At 44.5% G+C, this 24766-nt stretch overlaps 1 protein-coding gene across 1 annotated transcript in view; it reads left to right on the forward strand.

Annotated features, from left to right (window-relative positions):
* The window catches only part of LOC119455946 (uncharacterized), a 162023-nt gene that overhangs the window by 112235 nt on the left and 25022 nt on the right, over positions 1-24766 (forward strand). Inside the window, exon 2 of the mRNA XM_037717495.2 lies at positions 4502-4710. Coding sequence (XP_037573423.1) covers positions 4502-4710 — 209 coding nt within the window. The remainder of the gene's footprint in view (positions 1-4501; positions 4711-24766) is intronic.

Consider the following 24766-nt stretch of genomic DNA (forward strand, 5'->3'; position numbering starts at 1 on the left):
TAGTGGCATGATAAGTAGTGGTTAAAGGAAAACAAATTGCTAGCAGTTTCTTTTTTTTTATGTCGTTCATCCTTCGTCAAACTGTCAGTTCCTCTGGCATCGAGTTTCTGCGCTAGATTATGGCCCGTGGTCAGGGATTGAAGATTCAACTTAAATGTCTTTGTTAACATATTTAAACCGCTTACAAAAACTTGAGAAGTAAGTACACAAACGTTTGGCCACCAAGGATGATCAATACGGAACACCACACATCAATCCTGACAATATTTTGTGAAGAAGATATTCAACGGAACTGTTTTCTTTTTCATTATTCCTTTTTTGTCCTCGTGATTTCGCAACTGCATGAAAACGTAAAATGTCAGTGATGAAATGCGAGTGGTGCCTTTCAATGTTATTTTGAAAATGAGAGAGATGAGGCGGAGACAGAAGACCCCCCCCCCCCCCCCCCCCCCGTCTCGACACTTGCAGCACCACCGGCTGTTGCATAGAGCTTTCAAAATGAATACTTGTGAAAGGCACTTCTGAAACAAGGCCGAGAAGCCTGTCAACTGTGAGCCTTGGCTTTGCACTCGGCTTTTCGCAACACGTCGGGCCTGTTGTAATTTCTAAGCTTGTAAGATTGTTGCATCTCCGAATGCCTTTGTTGCTTCTTTCTTGTACTAAAATAGATTTTGCAACGGCCACTTATAACCGTGCCAGAAACTCAAATATGAGGACCTCTCACGCGCGAATTTGCGGATGCACTTGGGATTGTAACGAACACTCAACAGAGACGCAATGTAAAAGCCGTGCGTAACGTTTGTGTGTGCGTCGCATTCATTCATGCATGTGTCATTCTACCCAGTCAAATACACAAATTATTTTTCGCCAGCATTGCTTCATTCATTACGCATGAAATCATTATCAGGCGACTTTGAAACCCCTAGAATAAATGTATCTCAAAGATGAGCGCTCACGAAAAGAAGCAATAAGCTATTGCGTTAGAGCGTCAGGCTCCAAACGGTCTAGCAATGCTTGAACGAAATAACACGCACGTTTGCTAAGAGTGTAAACATTGTAAGTGCGTGTAGTCCATAAATGTTTTACGTGGAGTAGTTTGACGTTACACGTGACAACGCATTGGCCATTTAAATGAAGAACTGTATGTGATTATAAGCCCAATATAATTACTGCCGTCCAAAAAAGGTTCATGACATCGTGCAAAATGTTGCTGATAAACTAGACGTGAATGAATTCTCAGTAGAAATAGCTTTAGTTAACGGCGAAACGACGAACGAACAACTACGTATTGAAGTGTGTGGAGTACTTTTACAAGAATTTCAAACAATTATTGCAACACGGACTGTGTTCCTCATGTTATACATTAGGTTTGCAACAGGATCAGTCACTTGAGAGGAAGCTCGATAGTGCCAGTAAGATTAGAGGTCTCTGTCGTCTTAATCTTGAGCCTCCTACCGGTAGTGCTTCTGGAAGCCTTTAGGCCACATTAAGTTACTTCACTCAAACGGCTTTCCGAACTTCTTTCGCTGTCTTTCTTGTCTGCTCATCAAAAGCTCCGGTTTTTAAGCGAAGCGTTATAGGCTCACAAGTTTCGGCGGTGGTGGTGGTGTCACGTTGAAAAGTGGGCCGATCCTGGCGATAGTGCCGAAAGGGTCCATGCTCAACATACCAGGGACAAGAAAGAAACAAGGAAAGGAGGAAAGAAAGAAAGAAAGAAAGAAAAAAAGAAAGAAAGAAAGAAAGAAAGAAAGAGAGAAAGAAAGAAAGGAAGAAAGAAAGAAAGAAATCACGTGCGGCGCACACCCGCACGTGATCACGCCTGTTCACGGTTCACGAGACACGCGGATCACGTGACACGCGCGCGAATAATCAGGTTCGTTTGGTGTGTCGCGAGGAGGGACATTGAAAGAAAACAGGTTGGCGCGTGCTCCTCTGGGCTTTCCTCGCCACAGATCAGTTTCGGCAAACAGATGGGAAGGCCACGCGTTGTGCGCTCTGCAAAGGAGCAAGCTGCGTTTGGTGAACGCCGGCGTGAACTCACTCGGGAAAGGGCTCGTCGTCGACGTGACGATTCTAGCGTGAAGGCTACCCTAGCCGAGGCTCGCCATCAGCGAAGAGCCGACGATCTCGAGGCGAGTGCTTGCGAAGTCGAGGCCCGCCGTCAGCGACGATCAGAGAATCCCGAGGCGACGGCTTCCGAACGTTACCCTGACGAAGGTTACATACACAACAAGCTTCGCTTACCCCCATTTTCTCGACAGGGGAAGGGCTAGTGATTTTTTTTACTGAAGTTACAGCGCCGAATGACATATCAAAGACTACTCCATGCATGGTAACGGACCAAGAAATGGAAGGCAGAAAATAATGTCAAAGCTATACCAACAAGGCACTTGTAATGTGTCTGTCGTTTAAGTAATTTATGCCCGAGTAGCCTATCATCTTCACTCACGAAGGAACCTAATTTGCTTATGCAAATTGTGCAATGCAAATCCAAACGCTTGCATAACGAAAAAGTTTATTTAAGTTAAATCAGGCATATCTGTTCTGCACTATTTCTAATTTCGTGAATAATCAGGACTGGTGGGAATCCATATGAATTAAGTGTATTCGAGTTTAACAAAAAAGAGACTAGAAAAGTATCGACAGTTCGATATGGATTTCGCTCACCAGCGCAGAGTGACTAAGAAGCATCAGATCTATTAGAAAATAAGACCGAAAGAAATGTAATAACAACACAATGTGTCTATTCCAATTTAAATTCTCGGACCCCCACGTTTTTAGGTTCGCTTAGAAAGTTTAGTAGTTATATTTTGCGAGATAACCTTGCCTAGGTGATTTCATTCGTCAGTAGTCAACTGAAGAAAAGAGAATTGCAGAATATCTGAATGGGCGAAAGAGTGCCGAACGCTGTTTTTTTTTTTTTTTTTGATCAACTGTGCGAGAAACCTTACGCCTCACTTTAGTGATGATCTCAGTCCTGTAATTAGTTGCATTACGGTGTAGATTATAAAAGAAAAGATTACAGACGGACGAATGACAGTCCGGTGCACGGTATCAGTGTTTAATTGATGAAACGGTCGCACAAGTGCACGATTCTTGCATAATACACCGAGCAGTACCGTTCTGAAATAATTATAATTCATTGATCTATGTAGGGGCCTTTTAGGTGTTTTATATTAGATGGGCTTATCATAGTCTTCAGTGTACAAGAGTAACAGGGAGGAATCTCGACGTCTTGGTTAGCGTGACGGTTTAACCAGACGTTGTAAACGGGCACCAGTTTGCGTGTTTACGCTCACTTTATCAATCGGCCCGCTGGCAACTCTATTATGCTGCACTTTTTTAGGGGCATAAATGAAGTTCCTACCGGTAAATAACGGTATAAACTTTGTTTTACCTTCATCTCCCGCTTCATCTCTTGAACTGCTTCAGCACATGGCAAACACAATGCTTTGGAGGGCGCGAGAAATCTCGAAGAGCTAAACACGGGACACGTAGTTAGATTTTCAAAATAAAGTTACCAGAACTCGCCTTGCTCTTTGAGCGTATGCGCTTTGCGCGAGAACTTACGTTAGCGAGGCACATGCCTTTCTGTCTTATTCTTTTAATGCGAATAGCATTCTCGGCATTGTTAGACCAGTTGTCTTCCCGGCTATCAAGCTATCTAGCTAGCTATCCACGAAAAATGTCGGCCGATCCCGAATATAGTGAAGTCTAAGAACGTGGGCGGATTCCGAAGGTATTGCGGTCTAAAAATGTGGGCCGTTCACACGGGCTTAAGCCACTGTGCATGTGCCGCTATTCAATGAACCTCTTTGATGCCAACTTGGGTAACTGTGTATGTATGCCGCTGGGAATGCGCGGAATTCACGGTGGCGTCGCCAGAAGGCGCGGCTAGTCCAGAGGGATAAGCGAGAGAGGAGTCTGGTTGCGTGACATTTCTCACACATGACGCCTTACGGCTATTCGCATACTTAGGTAGTCATCGTACATGAGTTCTGCCAGAATATTTTTTTCAACCTTCTGCTTGACAGCCTGATATATTATATACCAGGCGTATGCGGGCGAAGACAGCCTTTCCAAATAAGTGTCGTTATCTCTTACATTGGAACTAACACGAATATTCGAGAAATTTGAGCAGTTGCTTGTCGAATTGAATGCGAATCGAATGGCGAGGATTATTCGCTTCGTATTCGAAATTTCAAATATTCGCACACCTCTATAAATTTATGACAGGATAAGACTAGAGCAACTGTAGTGTTTCTGTGTCTACTGATTCAGGTTTAAGTACAGCATCCTTATCTTACGTGCAAAGTCAGTTATTCAGATGATTTCTACAAACGGTGTTGCCAGGAGATGTGCTCACTTGTATGACTCTCCTACCGCCTGTTTTTGTTTTGTTTTTGTTTTTGTTTTTGATTTTTGTCAATGTCGTATGACGTAACCTGTCCTGTGCAGTCCGATCACGTTAGGATCACGTGCTCTCTCCTCGTTGCTGCAGGGCTGTGTGAGTGCCTGCGGCTGGTGCGGCTGGATATGCCTAGCGCGGTCATCAGGGGCGACCCCCTGTGGCTCAACTGCTCATTCGACCTGGAGTCGGACGACCTGTACTCGGTCAAGTGGTACAAGAACCACCGCGAGTTCTTCCGGTTTCTTCCCAGCGAGAACCCGCCGGGACAGGCCTACAGGCTGTCGGGAGTCTACGTGGACGTGAGTATATAACTGGTTGTATCATTTTCAAAGATAGTTGTCCCATTTTTACAATTAACCACTTCAGTCCCTTCGTCTGCTTTATTAAGTGTAAGATATCGGAAGTTTGTCCGCGTATAGGGCCGGCTATCTCGAGAGCATAGATAGGAGAAATAACGAAAAAAATGTGGTTGATCCCTCTTATATAGGAATCGGTATAGAACACGAAAGTGAAACGTGTCTTCACAGAAGTAGTGTAATGTTTATTGCACATTGATATATAATGTCTATTGGTGTTTTGTGGCTAAAGCGCCCTTAGGCGTTGATGCACCCACGCTGACGCCTGGTGGCACGTCTCCTCCATCACGACTACCAACGTCGATGACCATGAGCAACCGTCGTGCATATGGAAGCTGCACTACGCTGCACACGCTAGCACAACGCGAAAGACGAAGCACGTAACTGACACACTAATACAACGCGCAAGACAAAGCACGTAACTGAATCGTCACCGAGTCAAATCAGCGCGTACAGCGCGTCGTAATTGCAGCCTCCGCGATCAACTTCAGAAACATTTTCAGAGCTAATTGCGGAGGCCATGCTCCGCTGTGCTGAGTACGGTGAACGCCACCTAGGTGGCGTTGGTAGTGCTTCTTGATGCCAGCGTCCCTTCGAATGCTGGCATCGAGGCGTCGTAGTGCTGAGACCACCGAAGCGTTCACTGTCGGTGCGCGTTAGTATAGTGCCTAGAATATACTTACTAGTGTGCCGACCGCGGGCTTTCCGGTGGCACGGAGAATGATGCCTTCCGCTGGCGGCCACCAGACGGCGATAGCCGTACGGACCGTGCTATGCCGAGCGGCGTCTTTAGCCAACGCGCGCGTGTGCGACAGACGCCAATGGGCTGTCCCAGCCCGTTTCGCTCTGCGCAACGTTGGTTGAGGTGCAAAGTGTAATCGAAAGAATATGATTTCGTTGCACTTACAAACGATCGTACACACAGTTATCATTATAACGCTACACGATACCGGGTGTTTCTGCGAAAAATACCAATAAATACGCGGTTTCCGAAGAAGTGTAACTTTTTTCCACAGTAAACTATTATATGCGAGACATGTCCACAAATGCTAAATTCACACCAAGTTGTATCTAATTACCATAAATTAAATTAATTACCATAAATGACGGTAATTAAACAGGGCACATTTTCATGGGCAAAACACCGTCGACTAATTTTGAACGAGCGCTCAATGTAGCAATTATTAAAGTGTTTCTCACAAGCGACAGCCGCCAGAGTTAGCCTTCGATCTGCCCTCTTATATACTTCTCCCACTCGGCAAAACGTTCTGGGTCAGCAGGCGCGCTGAATAATGAGACTTGCTCGTTGTTTGAGCGGTATCCAGTTGTACAATATGGGACAAAACAGGTGCTGTCTTTACGCCTCGTTTTCTGCGACGACATCTCGGTTGCGTCCGCGAACAGACACAAGTGCGAACCACTCGCACAGAAAAGAAACCCAGCAATGACATGCGGAGGCACCACATGCTACTTGCTCGAAAGCTACAACGCGCCGCAACCAACGCAGAGTAATCTAGTAACGGTGGCCGCAACTGACTGCGCTTACGAACGCGCATCCGAAGTGCATCCGAAGCGCAAGCGACGCGTGATGCGCCGCTCGGTTAGGACGGTCCCAAACAGTGTCGCCGTCTGGTGGCCTCCGGCGGAAGGCATCACCGGCGGTGCCAGCGTCTCCCATTGGAAACGCCCGGCGGTCGGCACACTAGTAAGTATATTCTAGGCACTATAGTATATTCTAGGCACTATAGCGTTAGTGTCATAATGCAGTACTTCTCTTTTCTGCTCGTAGGCGGCGGCACCGCCCCGAGCAAGAGCGCGGGTACACGGAGGAGTGTTAGATATATAAGGCGCGTCTGTGTAGCTCTCTGCAAATGCGTTTGTGGCGCAATGGGTTAAACGCTCGGCGATCTATCGTCGCGGACCGAGAGGTCGTGGGTTCGATTTCCAAATTTTGCGTGTTTGTGGAACTTTTTCTTCTGGTTTCTTTCTTTGTATTATGTTCGTGTATGTTCGTGTGACGTATTTCCGTGACGGAAATACGTCAGTGAAGTCTTGGTGGACCCCGGCATAAAACACTTTCGTGTTAAAAAAATGCAAATGAAAAGACTGTCAAAAATCTATACCACAATGCCGAAACACTAAAAGAGCAAGTCAGTGGATCACAGAGGAGAAAAAAAGTATCTAAGACTACAAGAACAACACAAGCATTGAAAGGTCACGTGAACATAGAGGAAATTTAAATTGCCCATTAAATAGTGCTGACGAGGAATTGATCAATTCACTGTCTACGAGAAAATACCGTAGAGCCTTTAGAGCTCATCCCTGTTTGCTGGAGCACGACCAGTGCACAGCAAACACAGCACAGCAAACATAGCACAGCAAACACAGCACCTTCTGCCGTGACTCGGCCTCAGGTGCGGGCCAGGCTTCAGCAGGCGGCAACCTTGACGGCGTCTTATCTACGAGAAAAGTGTCTACAGAAAAGTGCGCATTTGTTGGCTTTACGCGCAAACAAATGTCACTGTATCCAGTTTCAATCAACGGTCAAGCTGTGTCCTATGTTAAGATGCATCGCTTTCTGGGTGTCATCATCGACCGCAACCTCTCGTGGACCCCTCACTGCGTCTACCTGAAGAAGAAGTTATTTGCTATTGCACAGGTATTTAAATTTCTCTGCGGGAAAAACTGGGGTGCACCAGACCATTCTATGCTGCAGCTGTACAGGGTACTGTTCCTGGGACTCCTTCGTTACAGTCTGCCAGTTTTGTCAAATACGTGCAAGACGAACATTCGCGCTCTTGAGAGCATACAAGGTCAAGCCCTACGCACGTGTTTAGCGCTGCCTCAGTGCACCTCAACAACAGCAACAATAGCCATCGCGAGAGACCATACGATTCAGACACACGTAGCTGCCGACTCCCTCAGAGCGCACATTCGTCATCTGTCAAGGATCCCCGACCATCACTTAGCTTCCCTGCCAGTGCAGAGACCTCAAGCGACCTTTTCAAAAGTGATTAGCGCCCATCAAGAGTGTATACCGTCATCCTTTACACCGGCGTCGAAGCCTTCATCTCCCCTGTGGTGCCTGCGACAGCCTCAAGTGAATTTTGCTATTCCCGGAATCACCAAGAAGGCCAATCATCCATCGCTGGCACTGAAGCAACTGACGCTCCTATTAATGCACCAGATATATCATGACTACATACATGTATGTACCGACAGCTCGACCTCACCTACCAGCTCAAATGCCGCATTCGTCGTACCAGCCAAGCAAGTTACAGTTAAATTCAAATTGTCACATATGACTACATCTACGTCGGCAGAACTAGCAGCCCTCCATGCAGCTGTGACCTACGTCACCGAAGAGCCGGCACAGAAATGGGTCATATTCTGTGACTCTAAGGCAGCCCTTCACAGTATCAAGTCAGCCTTACATCACAAAACTTACGAGCAGATGATATCCGACATCAGGGAAGTACATCACCATGCTCTGGAAACAGGGCACAGCATAGTCTTCCAGTGGATTCCTGCTCACTGTGGCATCATCGGCAACGAGATTGCTGACAGGGCTGCCCGATCTGCCCACGAAGACACCCAGACGCGTACAATACCTTTGGCGAGAACGGACACTGCCAGGGAACTTCGTCTGCTTGCACGCAAAACGTCACAAGCTTTATGGAGTTCAAGTGCCTTCAATTGCCAATTATATAAGTTGGACCCCTTGCTACGGCTACAACTGCCATCTAGCCTTTCCCACGGCGAAGCAACCTTGCTGTGCCGCTTGTGGCTGGGAGTGGCGTTCACGAACGCTTACTCACATCGTATGGGAATGGCCGAGAGCCTGATATGCGACTCCTGTATGTGCGAGGAAACCATCGAGCACCTATTGTGTACCTGTCCTCGCTACGACGTACAACGCCTCTCTCTCAGGACAACTTTAAACCGGCTGGACTCGAGACCGTTCTCTGAGTCAAAGATACTCGGACCGTGGCTACACCCGTCACTGGCACAAAAAGCGTTGCGTGCATTAGTACTGTATTTGAAGTGCACCGGTTTAAGAGACCGCCTATAGTGTCCCTGTACATCGTCCCACGTGTACTCAGTGCTCATTCTCTCCCTATTTTTCTCTTTCTATCTCCCCTTTTCCTTACCCCTAGTGCAGGGTAGCAAACCGGATGCTCTTCTGGTTGACCTCCCTGCTTTTCCTCTCCTTGCTCTCTCTCTCTCTCTCTCTCTCTCTTGCACAGAGAAAGGGCGTCTATCTAGAAAATTCAGGGGACTGCGAAAGATGGCTCGCTCAATTCCCGTTGTCTACTATGAACAGGCAACTTCTTTTTTACTGATCTTGTAGTTACAGTAAGAGAAAAGGGCCCCGGGATAGCCCGGTATCATCATATAACGAAAGGCAACGCCATCTGTGACTAAGCACTATAAGTTTACGAGAGATATAATCATAATAATCGGCAATTCTGACAAACACAAGTCCTTTCGTTTATCTTGACCTTGTAATTTTTTCGCGCTCTGCACTACAATCAACATATGGATATATAATTTATTGTGGGAAATACGACGTGTTGCTGTGCATCAGTGCTGCTAAAAAATTATCCTTATATTACACTCCAGAAGAACTTGAGCTTATTTCAAAATGACGCATCAATTTGTAAGAATTATTTCAGTTATTTCCGTAAAAGAACTAATAATAATCTATGACAGCGACTCTGATTTTTATTATTTGCTGAGTTCCTAGGGCCAGACTCACAAAGCTTTTCTTACCTAAGTTCGCTTTGTGATTGGCGGCCGCCTTCGCTAATGATATGTCGGGCATTCCGATTGGCTAAAATTATTTCTTACGAAAAATTGTAGCGCAAGAAGTTTTTGTAAATTCGGGGCCTGATTCCTTTTTTTGTTTTCTTTTTCTTTCTTTGTTTTCTTTTTTTTTTTGCATTTAGGGCAAGTGGCCAGAAGTAGCTTATATCTGGCTATAGAGACAAATTGTTGTTCTTTCCGGTCAGCAATGTGTTTTCAGTCCCCCCCCCCAAATATATATATATATATATATATATATATATATATATATATATATATATATATATATATATATATATATATATACAAGTAAATACAAGTACAAGTAATTTTCCCCTATGTTGTCCTTGGTGCTATTGTTTGTTGGCTCATTATGATATGCTTATTAAACATCGGGCCCCTCGGCTCCCTTTCTTCTCGTTCACAACATAACGAGGGCTCGAATCCGGCAACAATGATGCCTTCAGGTAGCATATGTGGGTTTATTGACCAGTTGCCATCACCCAAAAAGATCACGTGCTCGTGACGCCTGCGGCAGAAAGGATGTTCCACATCCGCTCTATGGTTTGTGAGTGGTGGGGCTGGCTAACACTCCCAGGGTTAGTTCTAGTTGTAAAAACATAAATACCCCAGAAAGTAGATGGGAAAACGGTTCCGCGGTAGCTCAATGGTGAGAGCATCGCACGCGTAATGCGAAGACGTGGGTTCGTTCCCCACCTGCGGACAGTTCTTTTTTCATCATTTTCATTAATTTATCATTTCTTTAATTCAATTATTAGGTACAAGTAATTTTCCCCTATGTTGTCCTTGGTGTTATTGTTTGTTGGCTCATTATGATATGCTTATATATATATATACAGTCAATACGAAACATTACACTACAGTCGGTCTTAATTCGCGAGTGATACAGCCTTGGGCAACGAGGAGGTCAGCGTTGACCTTCAAGTCGCTACTTTTTTTTATTTATTTTTTCGATTTATTTCTCCTAGTTTCCTGGATGCACGCGCGCCATGTCATGACTTTCTTGATTTTTTTTTTTTTTAGTTCCAGAACAGCGTATGCTGTCGTTTCGAAAGAAATGTGAACCAGTTAGAAGTCATCGTCATCCCCGCAATCTCTCGTTCTCTGTTTTCTCTCCCATCATTATAGCTATAGACTGGCGCCTTCTCAAAATTCTAGCCTTCATTTGCCGCCGGTCCCGCTCAGGTTACTCGGAGACCAACCTTTCAGTTCCCACTTGACTACCTCCGTAAATGTGTCTTTGATTTGTGCGTGTTCGCGAAGAATGCCCCAATTGGCGTAGGCGATGCTGGTGGTCGTAACAACGAAGAGCCGGTTACGGTCGGCATAATCACCGTTTTGGTGAGACGTTCAGCATTCATTTTTTACCAGCTACAGCCCACAGAGAAAGAGAGAGAAGATTAATGATACGAAATGCAGAGAGGTCGGCCTGAGGTATATTCCTCTAACCAGCTACTCGGCATTGGGGGAAGGGTAAGAGGGAATAAAGAGGCGCAAGATGGGTGACGACGATGAGAGATGGAGGATGTAAAACATATGGCAAGTAATTTGGCATGCTCGAAGCCTACAGTCCAGGCCCGTACTTTTAAAAAGTTCAGTAACACCTGGATGGTCTTAAAACTAGATTTAACGACATGCCAAGGGCCTAAAATAACGCCCTCCGACAACGGTGGGCTGTCGAGACGCGTAAGCTCATTGCTCAACTTATGACACTCTTCCACGTACTTGGGGCTGTCACAAAGCACACGGCCTATAGTCTCATTCACATTGCACAACTCACAGTCTGGAGACTCGACGCGTCGCATGAGGTGCACGTATACCCGCGCGTAAACGATACCCCCAGCCTTAGTCTGTGCAGAAGACTGGCACAGCTGCGTTGAATTTTCGGTGGCAGCCTAAATTTCATGGTAGGGTCCAATCTCTGCTGTCGTCTGTGTCGATTACCCGCATTGTCCCACTGCTTTTCTGTCGAGGCATTGCTTAATGGGTGCTGGAGATGGTCACCGGGCCGTACGCCTAACATCGGATGGCAAAGACTATAAATTAAGTGGTCCATTCATACCTAGAAAACGGGCACGGTAGAGGTGGACAATTTTCATCTGAGTATACGAAATCAGGGGCTTCTTATAGCGTACTTGTAGTGGCGTCTGGTGAAACTCATGCGCACGCTGCATGTCGCTTATGTATACCGTTCATTCCTGCAACGGGATTTCTCATTTATTGCGCCTGCGAGTTGTTTAAAAGGAAATTATGAGAAGCGGGAAACCTCCGGCGTGTTTTTGAGATTGCTGTACTGCTTTGGACACGGCGCAGAGGCAATGCGTTTTTCCAACCGCAAGAGCTTCGACATTTAGAAATACAGAACAAGACCTTTCAGATACGAATTGGAATGATACCATTTGTGTTCTTTATTTACGTATGACACTAGAAAGACCTTACAGACGGCAGCATCAAAGCGGGGATTTGGTGCTGCTTTGAGTGCGAGGTTTCCATCAATACTTGCTTACTCTCAGCGTCCGCACTACCGATTCTGGCTGCAGGGAAGCGGCGGATTTCCGAGCACTAAACGCACTTGTTTGTTTCATTGATTTCAATAGCGAGCTCCACATCTTACTTCTGGCTTTGTTGTATTGCCTATAATTTCCATTTCTTGGAAGAAAAGATACGGCGCGCTCCTCATCCTTTACTTTAGTGGGGAGGTGCTCATGTATGGCTTGTAAATTCCTTTAAAAGCCCGCATTTAGGATACGCTGACATAATACGGTTGTATGGGAAAAACCATCTCCTAAATATGACAGTCTAAGAGCGTGAAGCCCCATGCTGCATTCGGGAATCATTCAAGACTCGGTAGTGCACGCAATTTTAATTTACGTACCCAACCACCATTCACTTTCTCAATGTAGTATTCAAGCAAAGACTTCTTGCTTTTTATTATTCACTTCATAATTTTCAATAAGATATTTCGTTTCCACCTATATATAGTATGCCTTAGTTCGATGCTTTAAAACAGAGGCGAGCTGTCACGAGAAACCCCAGTACTGTCTTTTTTCGGCCACAACAACGTGTTCTATCAAAGCACCGAGGTGTCAGTTACCGTGTTTGCTCGTGTAATTTCTACACGTTCTTACTCGCTCAAGCCACACGTTCTTACTCACTCAAAGGGCGCTCAGACTGCTATGCTAGACAAAACGAACTTTTGTCTCGATATCATTGCGAATTGGTTGTGGTTTCTTCTCCTAGTTCAAGTTAGCCAGAGTTGTATGCTTATGTTACGTATGTGAACGACGTACCACTCCCACTGCGGAGTGAACTCGTCACATAAAACGTTATTTAAATATAAGAAAGCATGTGACAAAAGATGTGCTCTCGGTAAATGAGCTCTTGCTGAAGCTAAAGAGAGAGAGAGAGACAGAAGAAAGGGGAAACAGGGAGGTTACCCAGATGGGAAGATCCGGTTTGCTACCCTACGCTGAGGAGAGAAGGGAGGGGGAGGTAAATGGACAGTAAATTAGAGTAAGAGAGTAATGAAAGGGAGCACAAATACACAATCACAGTCGATCGTACGGGGGACGTGCTGCGCAAGTTACATTCTGCCGAGGCAAGGCTGACATAATCAAGAGTGGTAAAGTATTAAATGCAGTGATATTATTGGTCAATCTGATCAATCAATCATACTGATCAATCAATCATACTGATCAATCAATCACTCAATCAATCAGTCATATTTATTTAACGTACCCAGGAACAACCCTAAGGTCTGAGTGCTGGTGCACACATACATTAAAGAACAAGAACAAAATCAAAATATCTGCAGGGGAATATAATCTTAAAAACACACAGAATGAATAAAAATAGCAATTTTGAAACGAAGAGCAAACTTACAACAAAGCGCAAGGTAAATACAAAAGAAAAAGCAGGAGAAAGGCAGTTGAACACTGCTTGAAGCTATGACACAACAACTCAAAACTCGGAAAAGAACGATAGTGGACAGTTTTGAAAAATATCAAGATCATGATAATACGCGTTATAAAGACGCAGTATTTTGTGGACGGTTCAGTGTTGGTGATTACTGGCAGGAACATGGAAAGGTCTATGTTCTCTGGGAATCTCTTGCAGAATACGAAATATAGTACAACTAAGGAGTTCGGGGCAAGTGAGGATACCAGGAATGATTTTGAAACGATACCAAAGGTCAGTGCGATTACGTCGGTCGCGAAGTAAGGGCAGTGAACCTTGTTCACTGCCCTTAATGCAACAGTGCTAGAACAAGGTTCACTGTCCGTGTTAGGAAAGTAGTGATTATATACGCTAAGAAACTTTTCGGTACCCGATCTATAATGTCACTGTTGGATCTGGAAAAGCCATAACAGACGACCGACGCATACTCGAGTTGAGGGAGACAGATAGATGTGTAGAACTTGCAGAACGGTGTAGGTGACTCTAATTCCCTCGATAGTCTGCAAACAGAGCCTAGAGTGCGCATACCCCGCAGTGCAACGCGTTTAGTGTGAGCATAAAAGTGTCAGGTTGTATCAAAAAGTACACCGAGATCATTGACCTCACAGACCTTACGCAATGGTACAGGATCTACAGCATAAGAAAAAGATATGCTTGCTGTTTTGCTTGTGAAAGTCATGGCGTTGGCCTTAGCAGCATTCAAGCTGAGGTTATTATCTTTGCACCACTCAGAAAAAGAAACCAGGTCAGGCTGTAGGATGCGACAGTCATCAACCGTATGAATTACCTTACAAATCTTGATGTCATCGGCATATATATAACGAAAGAAAAGTTCCAAATAGCGGAACGAACTTCATTACGAAGAATTTTAAAAAGGAGGGGTCCCAATACTGATCCTTGCGGGGCGTCGCTAGTTGTCATGCAAAAAAAAGACGTTTGGCCATTCACGTTAATAATATAACACGATCTATCAAGAAGATAACTGCACAAGAGATTGACAACTGACGAGTCAACATCAAAGCTCGTAAGCTTGATCAGAAGCAGTGAGTGGCCGACTACATCGAAAGCTTTGCTGAGGTCCCAGTAAACTGTGTCAACTTGTCCTCTTTGAAGTACCGGCGCCAAGACCTGCGTCATGAAACTTGCGAGATTTGTGATAGTGGAGTGGCCAGTGAGAAATCCATGCTAATTCAGAATGACAGTTCTTCACAGCAAAATACAATGTGCTGTGAAGAGCCAGTTCCAAAATCTTAGACGTGGCACAGAGAAGAGAAATCGGACGAAAATTCGAGACGTCGGTTTTACAGCCAGAATTAAATACAGGAAAAACACGAGCAGTTTTTCAGATGCGAGTGAAAGTGAAAGCATTGGAAGAGTTATTAAATAAAGATGTCAATACTTGAGCAAATAAACTGCCGTAAGCTTTTAAATTGCGGAGGGTATGCCATCAGGGCCACGGTATAGGGAAGGCTTTAAGCGCTCCTGTCAAAATAGCTGTTTTTCATTTCAGCATGCCCTCCGAAGGTTTGTGAACGGTACACGGGGATAAACGTTTTCTTTATTGGTTTCTACCACTTTCACTTCCATTTTTGTTGTATTTTATCCAAACATCGAAGAGCAGCAGTTGGCGTATCAGGCAGACACCATTTCCCGACACGCATTTACAAAGTAATATTAACAAAAAAAAAAAAGAAATCGAGCTTTTCTTTTTTTTTTTTTTTTTTTGACGTGCAAAAGAAAACATCCACCGGCATGTTCTCGTTGCTCTATATGCTAGCCACTCCAGTTTGCTGTATTTTATGCAAATGCTCAGAAAAGCATTAGGAGTTAGAATGGATGAAAACGTATGCGTGCGAAATGTGTAGGGGAAGTTCGTGACGTGAGTGAAATCTGCGAAGAGAGCCACATTCACTTCAATAATTAATCTCGCATGGGCATCTCTTTCGAGAGGTCCATTAGCGCTGGACAGATTTCTGTGGCCCCAGGCGTCCGGCCTAAAACACGGACGATGTCCTCACTGGAGGATTTGTTTCCGCGCCATGCATTTGCTTGGAACACGAGCAGAGTCAGTAGACTACTTCAAGAGGTCTAGAAATCGTCAAAAAAGCTGCATGGCCTCACCGCGGAGCGATGTGCGCACTGTTTAAAGCTTTGGAATACAAATCGCTGTTTCGGGAAATCCTGTCAGTTTATTACCGGAAAAGAGGATTATGATTAGTCCACCCTTGTAATGTGCAGTACATAAGTTATTTTAACAGCGGCGTTGTTTGTGCCGGGCATAATGTCTCTACTGAATCCAAAAATGTGGGCCGATCCTGGGGGTAGTGCAGCAAGGGTCCAGGGGCAATGGCACATACCCCTGTGAGCTAGCAAAGCTGAGCCTGGCTAAGTGTAGCTAAGCATGGTTCGGACTACTTAAGCTTAGTCAGTCATCGATAACCTATCGATAGCCAATCAAGAGCTAATGCGGAAAAATTCGGAAAATGCTGGGGATGACTTGGTACGTAGTGCTTAGCCTAGCCCAAATACGTGGCCAATACCTTGCAATAGCCAATCGATAGCCAATCAATTGCTCATCGATAATAGACAAATAATTATTATATTCCGGGAAATGCTGGGGATGACTTCCAAGTGCTTAGCCTTGCCCAAATACGGGCCAATACCTTGCGATAGCCAATTGATCGCCAATCAATATCTAATAGATAATCAATCAATTATCAATAAATTTCGGAAAATGCTAGGGTTCACTTGGTAGTGCTTAGCCTAGCATAAAAGCCAGGACTAGCTAGGTGCCCATCAGCTCCGTTCTCTTTAGGATTGCGCCTCCAGTGCAAGCTACGCTAGCTTTTTTTAAATTTGATTTGCTGTTCCTTTCAGAGATTTCAGCTGTACCCTGTGATGCTGGAGCGTCGCGTGCTATGCTTCAACTGATGCTTCAATTCATTTGATCCATCCATCAATATATCCGAAGATAATCTCTTGCGGATGCGAGTGGTGAGATGGCCAGTGTGTACCGAAGCACGAAATGTAGGCAAACATAAAAGTAAGGAAGGCAGAAAAGAGCGCAGACCCACTCTCCAAGAAAGAATAAAATAATTTCGTTAGATCCAGCTTCCACCCTCGTGGACAACGGCTTTAATACTTTCCAATATTAAACGTGAAACGATATGGCTAATATATTGTGGTGCAACACAAATCTAGATGTAGGCGACACTATATGTAAAGCATCTAATGAACATTTTTCAAAGGTTTAAAGAGGATTAATTCTTTGTTTGGGACGTACACTGCTGCATCATAATTGATTACGAAAAAATGAATGCTTATTACGCATCAAATTCCACCAGATAACACGGCAATCCAGGATGAAAAGTGAAAGAGAGCAACTCCGTTTGATCTGTAAACCTGTATCTGTGTGTTTAGGTAAACAAAAGGCGCTTTTGTTTAAAGAAACTAGAGAGATGGACTCTTTGTCCACATGTGAGAACGATGTGAGCACGTGCTGGTGTCCTCGGATCACGGAAGTAGTTTTTCAGGTTCGTAAAAGACCGGTTGACAATAAGAAGTGACATTAAAACACCCAAAGGTAAAACTCAAACCAAGAAGCCCACTTCGCCGCTCTCATTTAAAAGGTATCTAGTCGCTGGGATTTTGCTTGAGGGGATGTCTGGGGAGAATAAAAACATACGCTGGCAAGCAGAGCCGGCGGGATTGAACTGAGAGCGGCTTTGCATGGAAACCATTTCTCCCGTATCACTTCCCGCCGAAAGTGAACAAAAATTTATTCCGAGAACGGAATCACACGAGGGGGAAAAAAAGAATGAGAAGAAGAAAAAAATTGCGTGACGGGCTGACCCTCCTCGAGTACGGGCGGCTATATCGATCTGTGCTGGATATGGTGGAGCTGGGTGCGAGACGCAATGATCGCAAATTACGTGATCGGTCGTTTCGGCTGAAACCACCCTCCCCGTCCTCTCGGTGATTTCTTCGATTGATTTTGTTTTCATTTTTTTTTTCTTTCAGCGCATTTCTATGCTCTATTCAACATTTCTTGCCGGGCGACAGCTCACACAGCTAAGAGAACTCTTCCATGCGGTTCTGTTTGAAGCATAGCCAAAGCGTATAGTGGCTGGCAGGGGTCTCAAGTTCTCAAGTTTCTGCTGCAAATACTTACGAAAAATGCCCCCGTTCGCTTCCCCGAATGTCCTTGAAAGGAGAGGAATGAGAATGCTTTAATCTTCTGACTCAATCTCGAGGTTTCGTTCTCGGAACAGAAAGTGAAATCGCTCGAATCCTGCATTTCGGACTCTCACACATTCCTTCATTTTATTTTTTGAGCTTCTGACCAAACATCGCATATGAAAGCAGCGCTGCGTCCTCCACTCGAAGCAAACCTTCCTCAAGCAAACACCTCCGGCAGACAGCTAATGATTTCTGTGAGAAAATATTTTTTCCTTATCTCGAACGGAAATTGTAATTGAGCCGTTTGCTTACATCTACATCACTATAATAAATGATTACACCAGATAGCGCTTTAAAGGCTCCGACGCTTCAACGGTGCTCTTAAAGCACCTACAACGTTGCAATTATTTAGGTGCACTTTTTTCTGAACGCACACTTAGTTTTTATTCACGAGTTATAGAGAAGATGTTGGTGCACGAATGCGGCGCCGGCTACTGCTTGTCTTATGAAGAGTAAGTGTTTTATACATGTGGTGCTATACACTCTGATATTCTTCCCCATGCCACCTATACATGAAACGTGCCGTGCATATATGACTTACACAAATTACATACCTTGCATATGCTGTACGTATATACATGCTGTAGATATGTTATATGGACTGCGCACACGCTCATGTCGTGTGCTTCTCTCTTCAGTCTTTGTGTAGCTTTTTCACGCTGAAAGGTTATCGACGTACATACATATAACATTCATAATTTCGCCCATATGTGTAGAACTTGCACTCTTTCATACATACCAGTATAAACAACGCCCCCAGCTTTACAACAAAACTCTCAATACAACAGAGCTGACACAGAAGCACTACCACTTATACAAAACGCAGCAGGGCGGTAATAATAAAACATTCACAGGAACAATACTCTCATTTTAAAAAAGAAAAGGACCGTAACCTATATTTAGGTCCACTAATAGCGCCGAACTACGCCATTTTCCTAAAGTTCTTTTTTTTTTTTTCTTTCAGAGCTGTTGGACATCTCGTTTGCAACGTATTTGTTGGATTGATTACTTTATTTGTTGACTTTATCAGTGTTGTATCGACAGCGTACATAAAATGCTCGCGTCAACAGATTGTTATCGGTTCTTCTCTACGGAAGAGTCCGTTCTGCGCACGTGTAAGACTGTTTCATTTGTACACATATTCACGCAATATATTGTCGAGTGTATAGTGTTGCTTTGATGCTCCAAGCATGCAGTTCGGAACGTAAAACCGTTCTGGTAGAACGTCTCGACATCCGTTGCAACAATTACTGAGAAATTTAACCATGTAATACCTGGTACTTCACAAACGGCTAGCGCTTTAGTTCCCTGGGAAACACGGAAAACCCCAGTTCACATAAATTTGATTATTTCGTATGTTGTTCTTAAAGTATACCTTAAGGCAGTGAAAAATATTTTACGCATGTTTCTTCTAAAACACTGTTTATCAATACCAAGTGTCATATTCATACGCAGAATAATCCTGAAACGCCATATTGTTGATTACCGCATACAGCTTTGACGCCCTATCAATATATATATATATATATATATATATATATGTGTGTGTGTGTGTGTGTGTGTGTGTGTCTGTGTGTGCGTGTACGTGTGCGTGCGTGTGTTTGTGCGTGCGTGCGTGCGTGCGTGCGGTGCGTGCGTGCGTGCGTGCGTGCGTGCGTGCGTGCGTGCGTGCGTGCGTGCGTGCGTGCGTGCGTGCGTGCGTGCGTGCGTGCGTGCGTGCGTGCGTGCGTGCGTGCGTGCGTGCGTGCGTGCGTGCGTGCGTGCGTGCGTGCGTGCGTGCGTGCGTGCGTGCGTGCGTGCGTGCGTGCGTGCGTGCGTGCGTGCGTGCGTGCTGTGTGTGTGTGTGTGTGTGTGTGTGTGTGTGTGTGTGTGTGTGTGTGTGTGTGTGGTGTGTGTGTGTGTGTGTGTGTGTGTGTGTGTGTGTGTGTGTGTGTGTGTGTGTGTGTGTGTGTGTGTGTGTGTGTGTGTGTGTGTGTGTGTGTGTGTGTGTGTGTGTGTGTGTGTGTGTGTGTGTGTGTGTGTGTGTGTGTGTGTGTGTGTGTGTGTGTGTGTGTGTGTGTGTGTGTGTGTGTGTGTGTGTGTGTGTGTGTGTGTGTGTGTTCATTTGCTACAACGTCCCCAATAAAACCACAAACTTTCAACGTGGCCTAAACATCACGTTGTAGGTTCCCATCAGCTTTTCAAAATTAATTATTTTTTGCCTAGTTGCAACGGTTAGCTGAAGAAATATTTCCCGACATTACAAACGGACATCAACTGCATCCGGTTACAATAATAACATCTCCGTAAATTGCATGTTACCGAACAAAACCGCGACTCAACTGTAACCTTCCTCAACGCAATTAGATCTTACATTTCTGCAAAAAGATGTGTCTAATTTTGTGTTGCGGCAACCCCCCCCCCCCCCTGCCACCAGCACAGGGAGCACGAGAGGCACGCAGGAGGAGAACAAATCAGTTCTGGGACGGAGCGGCCGCGACTAGGGCACCGTCTACATATATTACGTCTATATCACATAAAGTTTAGTTCACACAAGTTCAAGTTAGCAGTTTTTGTTGAAATCATATTCCTCAAAATTAGTAGAGCATTTTTATTTATCCATTGCACCGTTTGATACATGGCCGATCCTCCCGAGTGGGTTGCGCCAGGTCATTACGGAACAGCAACAACCACAACAACAACAACAACATGCACCGTCTTCTCCATTCCTCCTCCATGCACTCCCTCGGAAGCCCTTAATAAACTGGAGATGGTAGAACTGACCACGCTGTCTCTACAGAGTAAATAGAGAAATGGTTAAGTCGGTTCTGCTTACAATTATTATTATTATTATTATTATTATTATTATTATTATTATTATTATTATTATTATTATTATTATTATTATTATTATTATTATTATTACCTGCACTTAAGGACATGTTGGTGTGCGTAGAAAGCGCCGACTACTCCTATCGTCCTAAATGATTGATGTAGCCCAAACGATGCAAAAGTTTCAAACAACGAATACAGAAAAGAATACAGTGACAAGAGTTCTAAAGTTCACCCTACACAATCAACGTAAATACACAAGAACAAGTGTTGCTCAGCAGTCCACAAAATTCGAATGTTCACGTAGAAGTGCACGTACTCGTTAACGGCAAACACAGCATTCGCGAACACGCACAAAAGAGACGCGGAAACACGGTAACAAAAGGGATTGCGTTAACGCGTATATTTTGTGTTTATAGACGTATAGACGATTATGTATATGTTGTATGTGTGCCTGCTGTGTTAGGAAAGGAGTAACGCCAGTTTCTTAAATGTGTCTTGGCTTAGCCGGTTATAGCCCAGCTTCCCATTTGTCTACAGTTCACACAAAAAAAAGGAAGAAAACAGGTACTACAAGAGGCATTTTACGACCACCAACGTGAACCACCTAAAGTACACCCCCTTATGTTTCTTGAACTTTCAGTGATGTCCTTTGATGCGACCATTCCAATACTTTCAACATCATAATAATAACATCGCCTTTAATGCCAGCTTTGAGTATTTCGGCATCTCTCTCGCCTTTTCATTCCCCTGCTCCACGCGTTCATGTTGCAACGCCGTTCTTTCAACATTGTGAAAAACTTTATATCTGTCGTCATTGTCATGCCTCTTTGTCATCAGTTACTAGTTCAGTGCGTCGCTTATATGAAATGAGCATTAAAAAATATGATAACGCCTTTTATAACAGTTCTCCGTCCATCTTGCGCCGTCACTTCCTTTATTCTTTTCCTTTCTTTTTTTTCTTTTGCTCATACTTGTAGTTGTTCTCAATGCATTTTGCCCTCCTGGCCTTTTTGTTCACTCTCTGTAACCTAACGATAACTATTGTGCGAAAGCCTTTTTTTTTTTTTTTGCAGCCTTTCCAGAAGTATGACACACTGTTTCAACGCGTTGCAAATATAAAAGGAGCCCTCGCACAGCCCTTTCTGGCATGGCTTTCGAAACACTGTCGGCGCCCCTTTGGTGCACCAGACGTGGATCTCCCTCACTTCTTGCACTTCGCCATTTCCCCCCTCCTCTTCCGTCTCTACACTTCAGTGCCATTTTTTTCTCTGATTTCGTATGCGGCAACATGAATTTCGTTATACTGGCAGCTCTGTTTAGCAGGAGCCGCCGGCTGAATTTTCAGAACAAAACGTTCTGAGAAAAAACACGCATGAAGGGGTAAGACTGAAAAATTTGCATATCAAGAGCCCGCTGAGTATCAAGACTACAGCATGGCGTGACGGTGCGAAAGGATGAATATAGAGACATAGAACGCAAGCGGAGGAAAGACAGGGATGTCAAGCAGCCGAGCGTTCAGTTTGCTACCTTACACTGGGTTTAAGGGAAAGGGGAGGAATAGAAAGAGGAAGTTCATAGCGCCCAGTGTATGTGACAAACGAAATGTCTCGAGGCACATGTTCTTTCTTATGTTCACCTGCTTTCGTGCAGGATCACTCGCCATGGCGACATAGGGGCTTTGTCGTTATCTTGCTAAGCCAGAGGGAGCGAGATCAAATGCCGGCCATGGCGGCCACATATCGTTAGGTGCGAAATGCAAAAACGCCCGTGTACCGTGCCTTGGGGGCGCGTAAAGAACCCCAGGGGTTCAAAATTGTACCGGGGTCCCCGCTACAACGTACCCCATAATTAATATCATGGTTTTGGCGCGTAACACGGCAGAATTTATAAATATAACATTTTCGTACAAGATGAACAACGTCGAACACCGGTAGAACATGGAATGACTATCCTCACTGCCAAGCAAGCTGTATTCTATAAATGTCCGCAGGGTTTCAGGAGAGGCGAATGCAGCCGAAAGCAGGGAATGGACATTATTATTCTTTACCCATTCCCTTACTTAAACACAACGGTTGAGGTGTCCACCAGGATGGGATAGAGTTTCCGCCGTTTTCTTTCCTTATGACGAATTTCTCCTCCTCTAATCTACGAGTTTCCGTTTACGTGACATTTGGCGACATATCCGGCTTGCTTCAAGCCTACATTCTGCAGCGCAAACGACTTTGTTGATAGATTCTGCTCAGGAAATGCGACTAGCTCCATCTTTCTTTTTTTCTCTCTCTCTTCCTCTTTGAATCTTAAGTTTCTTGCCTCATTCGTATCACTGCTCTAAAGGAAATACACGCCAAGCCCTTCAGCGAGTGATATGTGTGATAAGAAGTGTGAGACAGCTTGTTGGGTGTTTTTTTTTATTACAAAATTACGTGCAGGACGCGGTCATGCTCTAGTATGAGTAGCACATGGCAGCATTGAGTCCATCCTACATGTTGTCTTTCTTTTTTTTTCTTCTTTTTCTCGTCGCCGTCACTAAAGTGACGATCTTATTTATTTTCTTATGTGGACATCATTTCGTTATTTATCGTTTTTATTATTTAGACGCAATATTTCTCTAGCCATTCGGCATTTACCTCAATAAAGAGATATAAATAGATAGTTTCTGCTTTTTCACTTGGTTCTTCGACGAAGCAACGTAAACGCACGCGCACACACAGATAAGCTCAATGAAAGAGGCACACGGGAAAAACACACTATCTTTGCTGTCGGCACGTCACCGTACCTTCGTTTTCTTCTCCTTGGTTCGCGGCACCGTTCCAATTTTGTTTTTATTCTCCAAAGCATTGATTTCTTTTCCTGTCTGGCCGCCCACTTTGCTGACGCTACTGCGACGCCGCTCTGCCGCCATGTTCTACAGTCTTGCGTGAAACGCAACCCTGTTGTCAGTGGAGCTCTGACATGTAGAGACAGTTTTTGTTCGCTGGCCTCCGAATCTTCTATTATGTGACGAAAAAAAAAAACGCAAAAGAAAGCCACTTTTTCTGTGTTGTGAGAAGACACTTATATGGAGGTGCGTGGCTATCTCAATTTTTAAAAGTTTACTTTCAGGCATTCGAGCTGTTCCACTTTCGCCATTTTCTGCTTGTTTTCTGAGTCTCCAAAATAATCGTTATTTCTTTTCTTATTTCATTCCTTTCGCGCACGCACAGCTGAATCGGCAGAGGTGCTTGTGTGTCATCATCTTATATTTCCTTTTGATCCGTCCAATGACATCTAAACGGTCACACCCTGCTCGCCTTGCAGGTCACGAAGGAAGGCTTCCTTGGAGCAGTGTTCCGGTATCTTTCTTTGCTAAGGATTGTCGCAAGGGGCATAACAAGGGCTATGGTGTTGGGTTGGCAAGCACGAGGTCGCGTAATGTGGCCACGGTGGCCACATGTCGATGGGGGCGAAATGTGAAGACATCTGTAGACTTAGATTTAGGTGGACGTTAAAGAACCCCAGGTGGTCCCAATTATTCCGGAGTCCCCCACTACGGCGTGCCTCATCATCAGATTGTGGTTATGGCACGTAAAACCCCATAATTTAATGAGACATAACAAGGTTTTTCCGCAGATGCTTGCTACCGTACCTTTATACGGACCGCCGCCTGCTGAAGGTCCTTTTCTTTTCTTCTTCTTCGCTTTGTTTGACGGCAGTAAAAAAAAAAAAGAAAGAATGTGTAAGAGCAATTCAGCCATCGTAGGAAATGCTGCCGACGAAGTATAAAGCAGGGGTCTAAAACACGTTATCGTTGCTTGCATGAATTTGCCAGCGAAAATTCAACATATATAATGACACTCAAGTTCATGCATCAACGGGCAGTTCATTTTGTTGCATATAATTTTGACATAATAAAAAGCATTGCTGCTGAAGAAGCACGCTACTTCAGAATCGCAGGTAGAAAAAGAAAAAGGGGCACAAAACGAAGAAAAAATATAGGCGTAAATAAGTAAAAACAACCGAAAGCTTTCGCACTCAGGAGAGAAGAAACCGTCACTCTATACAGAGAACACGGCACAATTGCCAATATATACACGTTATGCTAAACGTATACAACCAGCGCATCACCTATGGCAAGGATGAATAGCCTCTATTAATGTTGATTCAATCATGCTTATTCAAAGCA

The sequence above is a fragment of the Dermacentor silvarum genome, chromosome 6 (genome assembly GCF_013339745.2).
Source record: "Dermacentor silvarum isolate Dsil-2018 chromosome 6, BIME_Dsil_1.4, whole genome shotgun sequence".
Taxonomy (NCBI): Eukaryota; Metazoa; Arthropoda; class Arachnida; order Ixodida; family Ixodidae; genus Dermacentor; species Dermacentor silvarum.